The following is a 15,964-nucleotide window of genomic DNA, read 5'->3' as shown; positions in this document are numbered from 1 at the left end:
GGAGCATACAGAAAAAAATGCAATGGAAACTGGAGTTCATCAGAAAACAAGAAATACAAAGAAAAGCAAGCCCTCATCCTGTTGTGAGGCAATTTTGTGGATCTCCTGTTACAGGCTTAATTCAGCTGGGCTCTTAGGACATCATTTCACCAAACTTTATAGACAAGGTGGTGAAGGGGTGGGCTATCCAGATACTTGCCTCTTCAACTTGCAGAGGCGTCTTTCTGCATAGCCACTATTAAAGGATTGTGATAGCTGTAGTACAAAACATCAGATCAGGAGGGCTAAATTTCCCCTGCACCCTTTTGATTGAGAAAACCCTGCTGTTGCTTGGAAAGTGGTGCTTTGAAGCGAAAGTCCTCCTTTATTTATAGATGCACACAGCTGTTTTGCTGTATCTTAAACTCAGCAGAAATGGGCATAAGCTGTACTTGGTTTACTTACTAGTGGCCTGCATGTAAACGTGGTTGTCAGAAGAGGACGTTGTTTCTATAGTCTAGAAATGTTGCAGAATATGGTTCTGCAGATTCCTTGGGTCAGGTCCTTCTTTAGAACCTAGACATGCCTGTGTTTATGCCAGCACTTTATTCTATTTTCTGCTGAACTTTTCAGGAAATACATTGCATTATCATCTCATTTCTTGCTGATATTTGGAGGTGTAATGTCATTTTTCATGTCAATGGATGGAAATGTTTTAAAATGCCACATTTATGTCTAGGAAGGTTGTATTGACTAAAGTGTACCATTTTTGATGGCAGGTTGTAAACCTTTGGTGCAAACCATTTTGGGAGTCAGTGGTTTCTGCACTGCATCTGAATCAGAGTTTGGAAAAGGCAGCCAGTAGATTAGGGGAGTTGTAGTCCAAAAAAATAATGTTTCCAAGTCCTGATTGGCATAAAATTTTTTGAACTGATTAACCCATTGCATCCCCCCCCCCCCCATCTACTTGTCTTACTAAGATGTTGCTCAGGTATACAAATACAGGACTCCCAGGGTGAATCATCTGTATCCATAAAATGTATTTCTACTTCCTCTCTACAGACTCTTTATCAACTTGATGGGAAAAAGTAGGGTATAAATTGGGGACAGGGGAGGTGAATTCATTTTTGTTTCCCCCTCCAGATGGATCTTCTGAAATACCACTCTCAGCTAGTGAATGTAATGTAATCTCTGAAGGCCTAGCCCAAAGCATGTTCACTTTGCTAGTGGAGAGCATTCCTTATTAATGGGTCCAAAAGGGGTCAGCTGAGCTTTACTACAACCTCACCCTCAGCATTGGTTGCATTAAGGATCCTTGCTCCTCCAGGGTTTGCTTTACAGTAGGAATAGTAGCCCTCCAGATGTTACTCATCTGCAGTTTGCACTAGTCCTAGGTTGTATAGCCACTGGGAAGGGATACTAGGAGCTGCAGTCCAACAACGTTTGCCCACTCTTGGTTTATGTGTTGATTGCAGGAGCAGAGGCTGTACATACAACAAGAGGTTACTGCCAATCCTGGTCTCATGAGCATGTGCATATCTTTGTCCAAGCATCATGCTTTATGCTTGTAGATGTCTATATGTAGCAATTTACCTGGACACCTGTAAACACAAATGTGTGACAAGACAAGCAGAGAACCACTTGCTTTGCTTCAAAACTTCCAGCCTTCCAGCTGCAGAGGGTCTTGGAGGATACGGATTATCTGGACCCATTTCAAACCGGCTTCCGGGCGGGCTATGGGGTTGAGACTGCCATGGACGCCTTAGTCGATGATCTCCGTCTGGGCATGGACAGGGGTAGCGTGTCCCTGTTGGTGCTCTTGGACATCTCCGCGGCCTTCGATACCATCGACCATGGTATCCTTCTGGGTCGCCTGAGGGAGTTGGGTATCGGGGGCTCTGCTCTGCAGTGGTTCCATTCCTACCTCTCGGGCAGATTCCAGATGGTGGAGCTGGGGGACTGTCGCTCCGATAAGAGGGCCCTCATATCTGGGGTCCCTCAGGGAGCGATTTTGTCCCCTATGCTATTTAACATTTACATGAAGCCGCTGGGAGAGATCATCTGGAGACACGGGGCGCGGTGTTATCAGTACGCTGATGACACCCAAATAGTCTTCTCTGTGTCTCCGACTGATGCAGTGACTAGGGATGGCATCTCTCCGCTCAATGCCTGTCTGGAGTCGGTAATGGGCTGGATGAGGGAAAACAGACTCAGCCTGAATCCAGAGAAAACGGAAGTGCTTGTGATAGGTTCTCCTGGTCCTGGGAAGGAGGTCTGTCCACCTGTCCTGAACGGGGTCACGCTCCCCGTAAAGGACTCAGTTCGCAGTTTGGGGGTGCTCCTTGACTCGTCGCTTCACCTGACTCCTCAGGTGGATGCGACAGTTAGGAGCACCTGTTATCAGCTTTGGCTGATACGCCAGCTGCGTCCCTACCTCGACCGGGGGGACCTTGAAACAGTGGTACATGCACTGGTAACCTCTCGACTTGACTTCTGCAATGCGCTCTACATGGGGCAACCCTTGTACCAAGCTCGGAAGCTGCAGTTGGCTCAAAATATGGCTGCTAGGCTGGTCACTGGTAGTTCCAGGGCCAGCCACATAACACCGATACTGAAAGATCTTCATTGGCTGCCAATTCGCTTCCGGGCCCAATACAAGGTGTTGGTTGTGACCTATAAAGCCCTAAATGGCTTGGGCCCAGAGTACTTGGAGGACCGCGTCTCCCCATACAATCCGCCCCGCACACTCAGGTCAGGGGGGAAAAATCTTTTGAGCGTTCCCAAGACAAAATATGTACTAACAGCGCAAAGGGCATTCTCTGTGGTAGCCCCACAATCTTGGAACACTCTCCCTGACGAGCTCTGCCTAGCCCCCTCCCTGGAGTCGTTCAAGAAGAACCTGAAGACTCATTTATTCCGTCAAGCTTTTCCTCACATGTCCTGATTGTTTTTCCCCTATGTACTGTGTGCTGTATCGTATAGATTTTTAGATTGATAGAAATTTGATTGATTCTATGTGGATTTTAATGATGTATAGTTATGCTGGTTTTAATTGGGGTGTTTTTATTGTGAAGTTTGTTTTCTTTTAACCTGTATTGTATCGCACTTGTATTGTCTGTAAACCGCCGTGATCGTGGGAATGGCGGTATAGAAATAAAATCTCAATCAATAAAAATCTCAATCAATCAAACAAGGCATGATATCTATGGATTGTGTTGCTTTTCTTATTCTGGGAAATTGCAGGACATAAATAAAAATACAGTTGGCCCTCTTTATCCAGGGATTCTTTATCTACAGATTCAAGCATCCACAGCTTAAAAATATATATAAATTCCAAAAAGTAAAGCTTTTTGGAATGGGATTCAAGGCAACTTACAATAATTTAAAAAGAAAAGATGAAAACATTAATTGCAAATGTTTAAAAAATAATTAAATAATACTAACATTAAAGCATACATTTGTCTTTTTCTCTGTAAATTTCACCATTGGTTAAATAGTTCCTAAAAGTCACTCCTTAGACCTTATAGGTTGGCCACACAGTGGAGAGGACATTTCATCCCTACAGCCTCCTTCAAGTTGAACTGGTCTGTCTTGGTATACTGGAAATGACATTACATCATTTCCAGCCACCATTTTTGGTTGGTTTTCAAGTGGAAAACTATCATGGAGGGTTCATAAACCACCTCATTTTGGGGTGATGTTTTGGCAACTTTTCCTGATTTTATTTTATTTTTGTGGTAATTTTTTGGGTTTGTGGAAACTGCCAGAGGCTTCAGGAGCTGCTGACATGGGTCTTTGGTGCAATATACACCGTGTGGGATGCACTTTCCCTGCCTCATCTTCACCCCGTGACATCCAGACATAGGCCTTTTGAAATTCTGAAGTGCTTTCTACACTTCTTGCATGGTGTTGGCACTATTACCATTTCCACCCACAATCTTTCTTTTCAGCCACTCAGCAATGTGTGCATGTGCTGTTATGTTGTGCACATCATGCAGTCCTGTGGGAAACTAGGTAACACTACAAAGTTCAAAAGCCTTGTTGCAAATAACATTCCAATCTGCTTTGCATTTTTCCTCTCGCTCCCATTGGGTGCATGAGTCAAGTTGCTTGAGGTTCAAATGAAGGTTTATGTTGCAATTATAGAATCATAGAGTTGGAAGAGACCGCACGGGCCATCCAGTCCAACCCCCTGCCATGCAGGAAATCCAAATCAAAGCATCCGCCTCTGCTTAAAGACCTCCAAGGAAGGAGACTCCACTACACTCCGAGGAAGTGTGTTCCACTGTCGAACAGCCCTTACTGTCAGGAAGTTCTTCCTAATGTTGAGGTGGAATCTCAATGTATATAACAAGTTTACTTGACTTCTCTTAAGTGCTCAGAAGAAATGAATAATCTGCTGAGAAATGGGTATAACGGTTTAAAGTTGGAAGTGGTAGGGTGCATGCTCATGTGATATAAAAATGGATGTTATTAGGACTTGCATCGTGCAGCCATTGCCTTTCCCTGAGCATGTGACTTGCCCAATGTCACCCAGTGGGTTTCATGGCCAAGTGAAGAATCAAACCGTGGTCTTCAGAGTCATAGCCCAACACTCAAACCACTATGCCACGCTGGCTTTCATACTATAATAAGGAGTAAACTAGCTGGAGCAATAAAGGTGCGGACATATAAGTAATTACAGGTTGGTGCTTGCACTGCAAGGCTAGTACCCAGCCGTATTGAATACTGTATGTCGGTTTGCTGCCCTGAAAATTTTGGGACTGTTGTTGTTGTTGTTATATTTATTTATATCCGGCCCTTCTCCCAGGACTGGGACTCAAGGCAGCTTACAACATTAAAAAAAACATACAAAAATTGCACATTAAAACAGAATTAAATTAGTACAATAATTAAATAATAATAATAATAATAATAATAATATAGTTGTAAGGAGCGAACAGGTAGCTTGCCGATAGATTACATTGCTGCAGTGCATTAGGAGACTCACAGCTACTTTAACAAAACAAGTTGCAGGAAGGATCAAATATTTATGATGCATTACAATTTCTTGCTATGTATCATGAGCAGAATAGGCTTCCAGACTTAATGATGTGCCTGGTGGTGTCACATCCAAGTTGCCATTTATCAGTAACCTAGCATCGGTGAATAAAACATTAGCCCTTGAGTTGAACTGATCTGTCCAAATGGTTGTGATGACTGTCAAAGATTCAGATTTGCAGATTTTTTGTAGTGGTTGTTGCTCATGGAGGGATGTAGGGGATGCTGTCTATTAAAAATTCTGTCTTATTAATTCATGAATTTACCTATGTGTTGTGCTAATCCCTCTGCATTGGAAGATGGCTTGTATGTTGTTTCAGAATATCTAGCACTAGGTGAAGAGGGAAAGGTGGGGAAATGTCTGAATTTCATCACAGTAGAAAGAAACAATGTGCCACTTGAGGAAGGATGGAGTTGGTGTGCCACACAACTGAGATATTTGGGGGTCACTTGTGCTTATTTCAAGATATCTAACATCTGCCAGGAGAGATTACTACTCTTTGGTTAAATTCTTACTTTATATTCTCAGCTGTGAATGCTGTCTTGTATATCTAAGGCTGGTGACACACTGCAGAATTAATATCGTTTGACATCGCTTTAACTGTCATGGCTTCAAACTATGGAATCCAGGAATTCGTAGTTTGTTGTGACACCAGAGCTCTCTGACAAAGAAGGCTGAATATCTCACAAAAGTATAAATCCCTGCATTCCATAACATGGAGCCATGACAGTTTAAACGGTGCCAAACTACATTATTTCTGCAGTGCAGATTCAGTCTTAGAGGGGTATTTAAAGTGCATTAGCAACTGCCTCCTTTTGTACAGCATGCATTAACATGCTGTGTTACAAATCATAAGTGAAAATAAATGTTGCAAGCTTTCAAAGCTCCACTGGCTTCTCCACTAGCTATGTACTCTGTCAGTAGTGCAATTCCATCTGGGGATACGTATTCCCATTTTTCCCATTTATGTGTTCATAACCATTTGCTTAAAAATCTTCCACTCTCCACACATAATGGAGCCAACTTTTCCTATTTCTGTATTGTTTTGTTTTATCTTGAAAAGAAAACATTTAATGCCTTGATCTGGGCATTTGTTAGGGCAACATAGAACCTCTTTGAAGAACAAGAAAACAATACATAGCAAATAGAAAACAATCCATAGCAAATTCACAGGCCCCAGCAAAGCAATGTTAATTTGAAGGAAAATTCCAATGTTTAGAAATCTTGTCCCTCTTTAGACTACTGGTACCTATTGCACCATAAACCTCTACGGTTGTTTCCATGACTGCATTTCAGGGGCATTAAGTATGGCATATAGCTTTCCTAGCACTGTGAATGTGTAGTGAATACTTGGTCCGATTATGTGTCTGTTTAACCTGATAGTGTCTAATGCAGTGTTGCCTGGATACTAGATTATACTATAGGACTTACAGGTATGTCTTGCGATCATCTTGGGTGGATCCAGCTGTGAGATCCATTTTTCTTCCACTGGCATGACAGCACATGATGGTAATGTTGTGCTTCCTCTTTAAGAAACAGGTTCAGTTCCCTCTGTCCTTTTATGTCATGCCAAAATGTTGTTCAGAGACACACTCCCTGTAATATACCTAGATTAATATCTCAGATGAAACCAAAAATTGATATAAATCTATCCTGTTATGCAACACTAAGGTAATAGACCTGCTTTTCCTCTTGTTATAGCGCAACGGTCCCCAAACTGTGCCCTCCTGGAAGCCTCGGCCATGTTGGCCAAAAGTCTGGGATTCTGAGAGCTGAAACCCAAAATCCCTTAAAGAGCACAGTTTGGGGATCATTGTTAGAGAGGGACAGGACGTGTTAGTAACAGCCAATGGGTCGCATGCCAGGGGCTGCACATCCTTGGGGAACCACATGTTACAGCCTCCTTCCTTTTGATTTTTAATGGACCAGCACTGTTATTGGGAAGTGTACCCAGTGGGCTGAGGCCCACAGACACTGGGAATAATGAAATGGCAGGGGCATGTATGAGAGCCTTACTCCGTTTTTACAGAGCTCAATTGAGGGGCAGTTGGACTGACTGCATTGCTTTCAGTGCTGCTGTGTATCGTTTTCCCACCACCTACCATGCTAGTAAGGAAGGTATGGCTGGAGGATGCTTTTGTCCAGTATCCCTTCAAATCTAGCACCAGGTCTGTACAGGGAGAAAGTTGGACTCAGAATGGAGAGTTAGGCCTGTTACAGACTGCCAAAATAAAGCTGCTTGGGGTCTCTTTGGAGGTATGCTATTTAAATGACGCATGGGTCCTAAGAGTCTGGAGGTCACGCCAAAGCCACACTCCATTCCTAAGCACTGGAGTGCAGCTTTGGTGCAGCTTCCGGATTCTTAGGATGCATGCATCATTTAAACAGCATACCTCCAAAGAGACCCGAAGCAGCTTTATTTTGGCAGTCTTTAACAGGCCTTAGGGACCCAAAAGGCTGAATAAATTTGCTGATAGAGAGCAGTCTGAACTGTTAGGTTTTGTCCAGTGGTGCTTTCCTGTCATGTGAACATCAAACAAAGGCCTTGTTTTGCCTTGACTGGCTTATTCTCTCAGCCATCTGGTCTTGATGTTTTAATAGAAGTGCAAAATATTAAATGGAAAACAAGAAAATACATCCTCCCTTTGATGTGTGAAATCTACAGGCATCCCTCCCCTGCTTTTCAATGGTCCACTTTTCAACAATCTGCTCTTTTGACCCTTTTGACTTATAACCAGAACCCATACGTTTGATGCATGGTTTGCTCTTTTGACCTATTTCATCATGTTTCCACAACCTCCACGCGCTTTTGGGTGCATGTCCAAGTGATATATAGTGCATTATTTAATTTTTTCAGCAGTCAATGTGCATTTACAAGCTTAAAAACATCTGATTTCACATTTCAACCACTTCCTTGTTTTAACTGTGCTCTGATCCCTAACCTGTCAAATAAAAGGAGGGGGGGACACCTGTACATCAGAGTCATTTGGAGAGATTTCTTTTACCATGGACAGGAATAGTTGGAACTGGGTGAATAATTGAATTTCAACTAAACTACTCAGGCCCACAAATCAAAGTGCTTAATATGTGCCCATGTGGATTTCATCCTAGTCCTTGGTTACTCCTTGGCAGTCATGCTGCGGAGGTGGCTTATCAAGTGACAGGTGGGTTATCAGATTCTTGGCTTCCTCATCATGCCAAGCCAAGTCTTACAACAGCTGAAAGCAAAAAAAATTATGGCTTCTTTTTCTCCAAAACTGAATGTGTCTGTGCACTTCATTCTGCCTGAGTCTATCTACTGCCTGCAATAAGACAGTATTTGTCCCTGAACCTGATACCTTTCTCTGAAACTGGTTTTTCCGGCCCATGCTCTCCTTGTTTGCCTTCCTTGCACAGAATCTAGCAGAAGCCGCTTTTCATTGAATCCAGAGTAGTAGGTAAAGAAAGGAAGGCTCAGTGCCAAATGCGTCTTATTTCTTAGTGGAATTCCACTGAACTAGAACTAATGTAATGTACTCTGCATTCATGATCTGCCTCAAGCATTTGTCATTCCTCTAGTGTGGAGCTCTCTCACTGCCATACTCCTGCTTACTCTTGGCTATAAGAAGAAGAAGAAGAACTTTATATTGCATTTATATTTAATGCTTGTAAAATTTGTCAAAATAAATATACCCTTTGTTTGGTTTTTATTTACTAAGTATACATCAGATTTACAGATTAGATTACAGTAGACATAGGACATTAAGAATATTCTGAAAAACCAGTACATTTATTGGAAGCGTAACAGATTTATTTCAGCATAAAGTTTCATGGGATCCAACACATTCTCTTCAGATGCAAGGTTTGTCTGAAGAGGTAAGCTGGAGTCCCCAAACATCTGTGCTTAAATAAACTGGTTAAGCTAAAAGGTACCACAAGACTCTTTCCTTCTATTAGTTCTGGAAGAAAAGGATGTGTAGATGGCATGTTAGGTCCTGCACAGCACTTGGAAAATTACTTTTAGTGTCTGCAGCTCCCAAAATTCTCCAGCTAGTATGTTCAGTGCCTGCATCTCCTAAAATCAGTATGTTTTCAGTGCCTTAAAACAATCTAATATATAGAATCATAGAATTGTAGAGTTGGAAGAGACCACAAGGACCATCCAGTCCAACCCCATTCTGCCATGCAGGAAATCTCAATCAAAGCATCTCTGACAGATGGCCATCCAGCCTCTGCTTAAAGACCTCCAAAGAAGGAGACTCCACTACTCTCCAAAGGAGTGTGTTCCACTGTCGAACAGCCCTTACTGTCGGGAAATTCCTCCTAATGTTGAGGTGGAATCTCTTTTCCTGGAGCTTGCATCCATTGTTCCAGGTCCTGTTCTCTGGAGCAGCAGAAAACAAGCTTGCTCCCTCCTCAATATGACATCCCTTCAAACGTTTAAACAGGGCTAGTTGTTATATCTTACAATACAGTATTTACACGAATTCTGATAACCTTTCTAAGTAAAGTCTTCGATTTGTTTGAGGAAAACATTGTGTGTTAATGATTACAGAATATGTATTTCTGTCTGTGGAGAGCCAGTGTGGTGTAATGGTTTGAGCTCTGGACTAGGACCCTGGAGGCCAGAGTTCAAATCCTGGCTCAGCCATGGAAACCCACTGGGTGATCCTGGGCAAGTCACACTCTCTCAGCCTCAGAAGATAGCAATGACAAACCTCCTCTGAAGAAACTTGCCAAAAAAAAAAAAAACATGATAGGTTTGCCTTAAGGTCAACATAAGTCGGAAATGATTTGAAGGCACACAGCAATAACAGCAACAACAATTTCTGTCTACAGGCCAGGGATTCCTCTGCTCTGTAGTAGACTTAAGGCATTGAAAATTAATGGAAAACCAACAACACTGGTTCAGAAAGGGAACGGGCATCAAGGAATTAATAGAGCGGTAAGACTGCTGTCATATACGTATGTTTAGGGCTGCATCTACACTGCAGACTTAATGCATTTAACACCACTAACTGTCTGCCATGGCTCAATGCTGTGGAATATTAGGGTTTGTAGTTTTGTGAGATATGTAGCCTTTTCTGTCAGAGAGCGGTGGTGCCACAAGAAACTACAAATCCCAATATTCCATAGGATGGCACCATTACAGTTAATGCAATGCCAAACTGCATTAATTCTGCACTGTAGATGCAGCCTAGGGCAGTATTAGATTTGCTGCTATACCAGATCCTAGACAGCCATTTATGCTCCATGTACTTTAATGGAAGGATTCAGTGGAATGAATTTGAGCCCTTTGGTGGCTGTATATTAATACCTGTAACTTTGTGTCCATCTTTTTTTAAAAAGCCATTAATGGGGAAATGTTAAAGTTCCTTTCCTCTTCCATTCTTTTACAGAACTGTCCGCGTGTGGCTGAAGAGAGACAGCGGTCAGTATTGGCCAAGCATATTCCATGCAATGCCATGTAAGTATTTGCAGTATTTAGCATGATTTTCCAGCAGACTGCTTTCTTTTCTTTTCAGTTTTTGCCACTGCTTTGTTAGGAGAAGATGGTTTAAGCAGGCTTGGAGACATGGGTCTTACATCAATGCTGGCGAATTTGAATCAGCTTCTCCACATTACTGTAGTAAAAAATGTGCCATATGTGAAATTCTCAAATATATGGAGGAATGTATTGATCAGGAGAAAAAAGAACAATTTAAGTTTTGTCCGTCAAACTGAAATTCAGCTTCAGAGAAACTCTGTTCAGAAATCTTCAAAAACACTGTAATATGGTGTAAACAACACCTTTAATAAATAAATAAATAAATACCAGATGCCTGAGCAACTAAAATTTACTCTCTTTTTTGCTAGTCTTAGTTGTAAGTAACTTATATTAGTTTGTATTAGAAGAAGCCAATGGGATGTCGTAGTTTTAGCATTGGACTATGGCTCTGGAGACCAGGGTTTGAATCCTAGCTCAGCCATGTAAACCCACTGGGTGACTTTGAACAAGTCACACACCCTCAGCCTTGGAAGATGGCAATGCAGCTCCCCTCTGAAGAAACATGCCAAGAAAACCCCATGATAGGGTCGCCATTAGTCAGAAACAACTTGAAAGCACACAGTAACAACAACAATTGGTTGCTATTAGTGCATGAAAAAACAACAATATTACAACTGGTATTAACGAATAATATTTGAAAGTTATGTACCGGCAGGATGTCTGCAACACTGTATCATAAAACTGAACTTGCAGTCAAGCCAGGTATTATATTTTGTAGTGCATGAGATGCATCTCGCTCCTAAGCCTGGCTTTGCAGCTCCCAAAACCAGCACCACTGAAATTCAGTGGGAAATCACGCTGTCAGATTTCCTCAACAGCATAGGAAAACACCATTTAAAACAAATATTTAAACTTGGTAGGACATCAGAAAAACCTGTTCACATACTTCCTTTAAATTGGATTTTCTATGGCAAATCTCACTGCTGAATTTCATCTGTGAGCAGCGGCTGGGGGGGGGGGCGCATGCTATGGTGAGTCCTGGGGCGTGTGAAACTGGTTGGTTTCAGAGTGCCCAAATGACTGGTTTTCTATGCAACGTGATGTATTTGATTTTTTAAAGTGTTGTTCCACTTCGGGGTGATAGTATGCCCCATATTCTGAATTTAAGAGCAGGCACCAGCTGCACTCTCACCAGACTGAACTCCAATAATTTAGTCTTCAGTGAGTCCTTGATATCCACTGGAGTTTAGTTCAGGAACCTTCCCCCCGTCTTGGATACCAAAATCCATTGCTGCTCAGGTCTCATTAAATACAATGGCATAGTAAGATAGTGCACTGTATGTACAATGGCAAAATCAAGGTTAGCTTTTGATAATTTTTATATATATATATTTAATATTAACAATCCATGGATGCTTGAATCTGTGTATAATGAATCCATGGATACAGAGGACCAACTGTATTTGCAGCCATCCAGCTTTACATAAAAAATAAAACCTCTGTTTATGGCTTGTGTTTTCACAAAGTAATTCTTAACAATGGCTGCATCCACACTACAGAAAAAATCCAGTCTGACACCATTTTAACTCCCAAGGCTCAATGCTGTGCAATATTGGGATCTGTAATTTTTTATTTTTAGCCTTCCTTGTCAGAGAGCTCTGGTGCCAGAAGAAATTGCAAATCCCAGAATTCCATAGTATGGAGCCACAGATGTTAAAGTGGTGTCAAACTGGATTATAACTACAATGCAGATAGGGCCAATGATAACGTAAAATGGTACCTGGTGTCATAAATATTATCAGTGAAGAGGTGAAGATATTTTAAAAGATGAAAACAAGGGCCTGAAAATTCTGTCTCTTTACCGCTGTTGACTATTAGACCTCACAATAGCAAACATAATTCTAAAACAGAATAATATTCAGTTTTCCAGACAACATTCCCCACTTATGGCAACACTAAGATGAATCTATCACACATTTTCTTGCCAAGTTTCTCCAGAGGGCAGAGACAAAAATGAGGGGAGGGCAAAAAGGATGGAGCATGAGTTGCTATAAAAGAGGCTTTGATTGGCATATTATCACAGGCTATGCCAAAAATAAACTTATTTTTGCATTTTAAATAAGAATTATGTCCTGTGAAGCTCACCAAAAAACCAAGTCAGTTTAAAATACAATCTTTTAATACAGGCAAAATAGTTGTATAAACTCAATAACAGTAACTTGGAAGTGACTTTATTGGCTAAGTGCTTTGAAAACCTCCCTCAGTTTATAGAGATGTAATTTCCTCTGACACTTCAGCTTGGGAAATATCCAGAGAGAATGACTGCAGAATAACATTTGCTGGTTTGTATCAGTTTAACCTTTTTTTCATGAAGGGTGCCAGAAATACAGACCTCGGATGAATGGTCTTTTGCAGAATCCCCATGACTTTGGTACCGATGGTTGCATCTGTTTCAGTGCCAAAGACCGTCAAGGAATTTGAAAAGTTTTACTGCTTCCTAGTAGCTTGAGACAATTGCTTCTACAGATACAATGTTGGTTCAGTTTAATACCATTATATTTCACTGAAATCATTTGCTTCTAGATGAAATTGTAAACTGAATCACTGGACATTCTTTTTTCTCACAAATAATGTACTGTCTATAGATGCAGCTGGTGTTTGAAGCAATGGACATGGGAGATTTCTTTTCCAACACTCTCTTGTAGAAGTTTCTGAACACTACCATGGTTTCCTAACATAATACTTCTCAATCATAACACTGGCTGATAAGCTGTTTTTTCATTCAGTGTTTACAAGGTCTTGCTTACATACTATGTGCAGATTCATAATTGATGTGTGTTGTTTCTAACCAGTGTTCTTAACAACAAAGCCACATAGGAAACATGTGTCTCTCTGAACAACAGATGCTAGAATTAACTGGTTCGCAATCTCTAACACTGCTTTTGATGGCTCTGCCAGCAAATCTCCCATACCCTGTTTTGGTAGTACATACATCTGCAAGAGAAACAGTAGATAAGGTGAATTGTTTATAATAGTTATTTGGGAGCCCCAAAATCTTGCACCTAAGATTCCAGACACATCATACTTTTTAATACCGTTTTTGAAATGGAACCAGCTTTCAAGTATTAAAAAGTATTTTAATTTTAAAAAATAGGTAGGGAAGAAATGCCTCCTGGATGAACATGCGCAATAATCTAGCTTCCCAGTTGTTGTCTGCCTTCAAGTTGTTTCCAACTTATGGCAACCCTAAGGCAAACCTATTATCTAGTGGGTTTCCATGGCTGAGTGGGAATTCAAACCCTGGTCTCCAAAGTCATGGTCCAACACTCAAACCACTACATCATGCTGGCTCCCGAATTTGACAGCTACTGACAGGTAATTCTCATTGTACTAAAGCTCATCTGTGTGCAGCCAAAACAGTGCTGTTCTGTATATCTTTGAATGTTTAAGACAGCTGTTTTAACTATTTCAAAACTGGATTCTAGGATTGTTTTTAGACTGCTTATTGGAGTTTTTAAAGAGTATATAATGTATTTTAAAATGTTTTATTTTTGTATTGTTGTAATTCATCTTTATTCGTTCATTGCCACAGGAGCCCTTGTGGTCTGGGAGGCAATACAAAAATACTATAAACAAACAAATTAAATTTATCCACATCTTAATTTTTTTGCAGCTCCATGTTCATGCATGTGCATTAACCCAGAAACAAGAAGGCTGTCTGTCGGTTTAGACAATGGTACAATCTCAGTAAGTACATTCGACAAAGATTTACATCTTTCCTATGTGTATTTTGAGGATTTTGTTTTAAACTGGGAATTGAAAGACAAATGCAGGGGTAGGAATCCTGCAGCATTCCAGATGTTGATCAGTTTTAGCTTCCAGCGTTTTCCACTATTGACTACCATGACTAGGGCTATTAGGAGTTGCAGTCTAACATCAGCTAGAAGACAGCACAATTCCTACCCCTAGACTAATAGAAAGAAGAGCTGCTGGGCAGGATGCATGGAGTCACAAGCAAATGTTACTTTTCCATTCAATAGCAGCTGGTACTAGAGAAGTTCTGCTGGGTCAGGGATGGAAATACATAACCCTCTCCAGATATTGTTAAGCTGCAACCCCTATAATTTCTTACTTTTGGTTGCGTTGAGTAGGATTGATAGGACTCACAGTTCCACATTTGGAAGGCCATGGGTCCCCTTCCCCAAATGAATGAGATTCACTACAACAGAGCTTGTGAATCACTCCATTACAGGGTTTAGGTCAGTCTGTACATGTCTGTCAGGAGGAATTTGGGGGCAGCATTCATTGGCAAGTCCATCTCTCCCTTTTAAAAAAAGCAGTATTTATGCAATGCCCATAGCTCAGGTGAAGAGAAGGAACCCTGAAGCATTCATGCAGACACCCTTCCCCCTGGCTGATGTATTTAAAGTATTAAGTGACTTTTAAAAAATGCAGGGTTGGGAAATGCAACAGAGAAACTCTTGTGCTGGAGCTCTAAAGGTATTCAATGTAATTTATTTGCTTATTCTCTGCAGCTCCAGTATAAATATGTGATGTGCTCATTGTCTATGTTCTGACTCACTGTTAAGTCAATACCTGGACGTTCTAGCGAAAACATGAAATTTTCTTTGCTTAATGCCCTGCAACTCACTTTGCATGCAGAAGGTACCAAGTTCCACCTCTGATGTCACTTGCCAAGGCTGATTAAGTCCCCCCGCTAAAATCTTGATAGCCTCTGCCAGTCAGGCTAGAGACTTTATCACCCCAGCTATAAAACAGAATTTTAACAGGATAAAAGCCTCTTTGGTGGGTAATAATAATAATAATATTTATTTATTTATTTATTTATTTATATTCCCTGCCTCTCCCTGCGGATCGAGGCAGGATCACAACCAATAAAATACATACAATCATACAACGTCATGTCCATCCTGCTGCCTCCTTGCTTTCCATTTGTTACTGTAGTGCACCTTTTCATTGATGGGCAAAACCAATCAATAGGCTCTCAATCCCACTACTATTCCATTACTGCCTTTGTGTGGCAGCTTTCCTCCACTCCAGTTTTACTTTTCAGGCAGTCACATAGTGTGAGTGGCCATGATTCTACTCTTATCTCCCTCCCCCTCACAGCTATTGCGGCTGTCAACAATTTCCTAAAACCAGCTGCTATATGCACATTTATACAGCAGCCAGCTTCGTGAGGTGTTAGCAGTCAGTATTGCCTGTTGTCTCCCCCCCCCCTCCCAAAGCCAGTTGCTGTGTGCACAATCACATTCACACAGCAGCCAGCTTTGGGAGCTGGTTGGCAGCCAGGATTGCTCCTTTGCCCTCCTCTCTTCCTTTTGAAAGTTGACATTGGGCAGTGTGGAAAACAGGTGGATCAACAAAGCAGCACCAAAGTGCTTTCAGGGGGAAAGTGGAATAAGAAATCATGCCAAACCGGTATGATTCCATCCTTAAACTAGTGTGATTGTGGT

At 41.4% G+C, this 15,964-nt stretch overlaps 1 protein-coding gene across 1 annotated transcript in view; it reads left to right on the top strand.

Annotated features, from left to right (window-relative positions):
- Positions 1-15,964, top strand: part of WDFY2 (WD repeat and FYVE domain containing 2) — a 55,282-nt gene that overhangs the window by 17,390 nt on the left and 21,928 nt on the right. The window contains exons 2-3 of the mRNA XM_089478078.1: positions 10,399-10,466; positions 14,161-14,234. Of these exons, the coding sequence (XP_089334204.1) occupies positions 10,399-10,466; positions 14,161-14,234 (142 nt within the window). The remainder of the gene's footprint in view (positions 1-10,398; positions 10,467-14,160; positions 14,235-15,964) is intronic.

This window comes from Sceloporus occidentalis, unplaced genomic scaffold, assembly GCF_023333645.1.
Source record: "Sceloporus occidentalis isolate IW3139 unplaced genomic scaffold, rSceOcc1.0.p SCAF_12, whole genome shotgun sequence".
In the NCBI taxonomy this organism is placed as follows: domain Eukaryota; kingdom Metazoa; phylum Chordata; class Lepidosauria; order Squamata; family Phrynosomatidae; genus Sceloporus; species Sceloporus occidentalis.
Note: the sequence above shows the minus strand (reverse complement) of the source record. Positions and strands in the feature narration are given on the sequence as shown.